Source organism: Berghia stephanieae, chromosome 2, assembly GCF_034508935.2.
Source record: "Berghia stephanieae isolate SIO BIC M18660-M18661 chromosome 2, UCSD_Bste_1.3, whole genome shotgun sequence".
Taxonomy (NCBI): Eukaryota; Metazoa; Mollusca; class Gastropoda; order Nudibranchia; family Aeolidiidae; genus Berghia; species Berghia stephanieae.
The window spans coordinates 104,333,300-104,338,495 of NC_088361.1; the positions used below are offsets into that span (position 1 = coordinate 104,333,300).

Sequence of the window (5,196 nt, forward strand, 5' to 3'; positions counted from 1 at the left end):
GGACAAGTGCGGTACGGAATTTGATGATTGGGTCGATCGTCATAACATAGTAGTGTGAGCACCATTAGAAGCTGTTGCCATCAGCATGATCCAAAAAAAAAAAAGCTCCAAAGTCGTGAATACAGGATCTAAGGAACTAACTTTCCTTTTCAACAAGATTTATTGAGTCAAAGAAGCGAATGTTGTTCTGTAGCTGGAGCCAAAAATTCGTATTTCTACGATTTTTTGTAGTACTTGGCATAGGACCACTCCTGTAAAGACCGATTGCCTAAATAAGCTCAGAAGACACCATCAAAACATCATCTTTCAACTAAGAACACAACACATACAGCTCAACAGCCATTTAAGCAAAATTACAAAAGACACATCCCCTTCCTGCCCCCTATGTCAACACCCTAATGAAACAGTAACACACCAACCACTGGCTTGAATGTCAACCTCTTGAAGACCTGAGATGCACATTCCTCCCACCAAATCCAAGCATCAATAACACACTTTATAGTCACCTGGAACAACTACAAAAGACGTCTAACTTCTACGTCATGGCACAAGACTGAAGGGCTAGAGCTCAGGTGGTCGCTGGTTCGGATAAGTAAGTAAGTAGTACTAGGCAGGTGTGTTTATTTCTCCGAACTTCAAGTTGTAACATTTGCATTTGACCTGAATCTAGCAACCTATACAAGTTTATATGGAGAAAATTATAGAATTCATTCATGATGTTGCCAGGGGTGGAAGTCTTTTGTTTTTCATTCATTTTTCATGAAAGAGTGAAAACATTGAAAATCAGCTCAATATTAGAAACTGATTGTTAACTCACTCAACCCTAACACCGACTACATCTGTAGAATACCCGAAGATATTTTTACCCCATGCCTATTTTATTACATTTTTCTGAGACAAATTATAGGCGTAGTATCAAAGCCAATGTTTTTAGATTTTACATGTTAATGGCAGTTGAATCAAACTAGATCTATCTATGTACATGCTCATTTTTAATACATTGTTTTCCAATTTTGAAAAGTAGCAAAAATCTCAAGGATTGAGTGAGTTAAAATCCTAATACCGGATGATCCAATACTGAATGCATGGATGTAATGGGACTTGGCCATTCCCACAATCCCCATTGTATCCTCTTTTTAAATAGTAAGTTTAATCATATTAAATTACTGATATATCCTCTTTTTAAATAGTAAGTTTAATCATATTAAATTACTGATATATCCTCTTTTTAAATAGTAAGTTTAATCATATTAAATTACTGACATATCCTCTTTTTAAATAGTAAGTTTAATCATATTAAATTACTGATTATCCTCTTTTTAAATAGTGAGTTTAATCATATTAAATTACTGATATATCCTCTTTTTAAATAGTAAGTTTAATCATATTAAATTACTGACATATCCTCTTTTTAAATAGTAAGTTTAATCATATTAAATTACTGATATATCCTCTTTTTAAATAGTGAGTTTAATCATATTAAATTACTTATATATCCTCTTTTTAAATAGTAAGTTTAATCATATTAAATTACTGATATATCCTCTTTTTAAATAGTAAGTTTAATCATATTAAATTACTGATATATCCTCTTTTTAAATAGTGAGTTTAATCATATTAAATTACTGATATATCCTCTTTTTAAATAGTGAGTTTAATCATATTAAATTACTGATATATCCTCTTTTTAAATAGTAAGTTTAATCATATTAAATTACTGATATATCCTCTTTTTAAATAGTAAGTTTAATCATATTAAATTACTTATATATCCTCTTTTTAAATAGTAAGTTTAATCATATTAAATTACTGATATATCCTCTTTTTAAATAGTAAGTTTAATCATATTAAATTACTGATATATCCTCTTTTTAAATAGTAAGTTTAATCATATTAAATTACTGATATATCCTCTTTTTAAATAGTAAGTTTAATCATATTAAATTAATGATATATCCTCTTTTTAAATAGTAAGTTTAATCATATTAAATTACTGATATATCCTCTTTTTAAATAGTAAGTTTAATCATATTAAATTACTGATACATCCTCTTTTTAAATAGTAAGTTTAATCATATTAAATTACTGATATATCCTCTTTTTAAATAGTAAGAAATCAACTTGTAAGAGTAGGAACAATAGTAAGAGCTCCATATAAGTATTGATGCTGTGCGCTTGACTAAGAAACTCACAACATTGCCCGCATGTGTAACCTTAAACGTTTTTTAGTCTGATTGATACAGTTTAGTGAGAATTACACAGATGGCAAAAAAAAAAAACAAAAAACAATAACAAAGACCTGAGTGACGTCAACCTCATACTATCTATAATAGCTTCCTGGATAAAATGAGAAAAGGAGTTTCAAATTTAGCTTCATCAAAAATATTTATTTGAATAAATAAAATAACCGATTTATCTTCAACATTCAAATCAACAATTTCCCATAATGGCATGCACCACAAGGATTAAATAGTAAAAACAGAATATCTATCTTGAATACAAAAAAAAAAATGAAAATAATAGCAATAATAATATTAATAACAAAAAGAATAACAATAGTAATAATGAGAATAAAATTTTAAAAAGTAATATAGATAAATGATATAAAATAATAAAAACTGCTCTTAGAAAAGTAAAGGAAATAAGACATTAAATCCAATAGGATAAACTTAATTTCATATAAACAGTTCTTCTCATAAGTATAATTAATCGTTTGAGTCATTTACTCAGAGAGAGGTGAAACAAAGTAAAACGAATATTTTAAAAATAGAAATTTCGACAGCGATTTAGAACAGGAAATATTCAATTTACATCTTATGAAAACCCTAGATTAACACTCTATATTAAAATTTGTTTACTCTGTAATCCTCTCGTCTCGTCTTTGCATTTAATAGTAGGGTCTTCTTGGATTGTTCTGTTGATGGAAAAAAAAGAACAGAAAATATAATCTAATTAAAAAATGAATGACCATGTATATAATTATGCTTAAAAGGATATTTATAATTAAATTCTATTACATTCTGAAAGCTCACATTGACCAAGTTATTCTTTGTTGGCTGAGGAAGGGTTTTGAGCCCATAATCTATAGATAGTTCGAAGATCACGTCACTCAGGTCTTTGTTATTGTTTTTTGTCATCCGCGTTTATGAGTAATGCTCACTGAACTGTATTAACCCGACTATAAACGTTCATGGATACACACAGTTTTGTGTGTTGGTCCGTTATACTTCCGGATGGCAATGTTATGAGCTTCTTAGCCAAGCGCATACTATCTATAATGTTGGGTACTTTGTTCTTTTTTGAAGTTGTTATATTCATTTTTTGTTTATCACTTTTAACAGTCCACAGCTTTTAGCAGCTTAGTATAACTTTGACTGAAATCAATAGGATTACAAAAGCTAAACATTATGGTACGGTCACTTTGACTGAAATCAATAGGATTACAAAAGCTAAAAATTATGGTACGGTCACTTTGACTGAAATAAATAAGATTACAAAAGCTAAAAATTATGGGATGGTCACTTTGACTGAAATCAATAGGATTACAAAAGCTAAAAATTATGGTACGGTCACTTTGACTGAAATCAATAGGATTACAAAAGCTAACAATTATGGTACACTGAAATCAATAGGATTACAAAAGCTAAAAATTATGGTACAGTTACTTTGACTGAAATCAATAGGATTACAAAAGCTAACAATTATGGTACGGTCACTTTGACTGAAATCAATAGGATTACAAAAGCTAAAAATTATGGTACGGTCACTGTGACTGAAATCAATAGGATTACAAAAGCTAAAAATTATGGTACGGTCACTTCGACTGAAATCAATAGGATTACAAAAGCTAACAATTATGGGATGGTAATCTTTAATTTGCTAAAAGAGAACAGTATAAATGTTGCTGCTCGAAGCTCGAAGAAATAAATAATAATGTGAAGTTGAATGTAAGCTTCAATTTAATTACAAAAAACAGATCAAATGAACGTTTCGGGTTTCCCCTTTATCAACAAAACAGGATGATTGAAACACCACAGATGAATGAGATGATGTTTGAATGTTTTGTTTATTCATCTTAACTACGCAACTACCACATCATCTCATTCATCTGTGGTGTTTCAATCATCCTGTTTTGTTGATAAAGGGGAAACCTGAAACGTTCATTTGATCTGTTTTTGTAATTAAATTGAAGCTTACATTCAACTTCACGTAATTATTTAATTAAAAGAAAACAAAAAAAAACACAAACCCTTGAATTCCTATAAAATCTTCATCCAGCCACAAGTTCAAGGTTAGTTACGATAAGTAATAAGGCAAAACCTACCAGTGGGTTAGGCCTGAATCTGTACGCCAACTAGTAATAAGGCAAAACCTACGAGTGGGTTCGGCCTGAATCTGTACGCCAACTAGTAATAAGGCAAAACCTACCAGTGGGTTTGGCCTGAATCTGTACGCCAACTAGTAATAAGGTAAAACCTACCAGTGGGTTCGGCCTGAATCTGTACGCCAACTAGTAATAAGGCAAAACCTACCAGTGGGTTCGGCCTGAATCTGTACGCCAACTAGTAATAAGGCAAAACCTACCAGTGGGTTCGGCCTGAATCTGTACGCCAACTAGTAATAAGGCAAAACCTACCAGTGGGTTCGGCCTGAATCTGTACGCCAACTAGTAATAAGGCAAAACCTACCAGTGGGTTCGGCCTGAATCTGTACGCCAACTAGTAATAAGGCAAAACCTACCAGTGGGTTCGGCCTGAATCTGTACGCCAACTAGTAATAAGGCAAAACCTACCAGTGGGTTCGGCCTGAATCTGTACGCCAACTAGTAATAAGGCAAAACCTACCAGTGGGTTCGGCCTGAATCTGTACGCCAACTAGTAATAAGGTAAAACCTACCAGTGGGTTCGGCCTGAATCTGTACGCCAACTAGTAATAAGGCAAAACCTACCAGTGGGTTCGGCCTGAATCTGGACGCCAACTAGTAATAAGGCAAAACCTACCAGTGGGTTCGGCCTGAATCTGTACGCCAACTAGTAATAAGGCAAAACCTACCAGTGGGTTTGGCCTGAATCTGTACGCCAACTAGTAATAAAGCAAAACCTACCAGTGGGTTCGGCCTGAATCTGAAGCCAACTAGTAATAAGGCAAAACCTACCAGTGGGTTTGGCCTGAATCTGTACGCCAACATCATCCGTT

General features: G+C 32.4%; 1 protein-coding gene across 3 annotated transcripts in view; it reads right to left on the minus strand.

Moving 5' to 3' along the window:
- Positions 1-2,366: 2,366 nt before the first annotated feature.
- LOC144966142 (SURP and G-patch domain-containing protein 1-like) overlaps positions 2,367-5,196 on the minus strand; it is a 33,257-nt gene continuing 30,427 nt past the window's right edge. For all 3 annotated transcript variants that reach the window (XR_013644164.1, XM_078902259.1, XM_078902258.1), the window contains 2 exons: positions 5,156-5,196; positions 2,367-2,914 (listed from right to left, as the gene is read on the minus strand). The exon at positions 5,156-5,196 is cut by the window's right edge and continues 89 nt beyond it. Coding sequence is in view for 2 of the 3 variants with exons in the window: in XM_078902259.1 (XP_078758385.1) it covers positions 2,888-2,914; positions 5,156-5,196 (68 nt within the window). In the remaining variant the exon portion in view is untranslated. The remainder of the gene's footprint in view (positions 2,915-5,155) is intronic.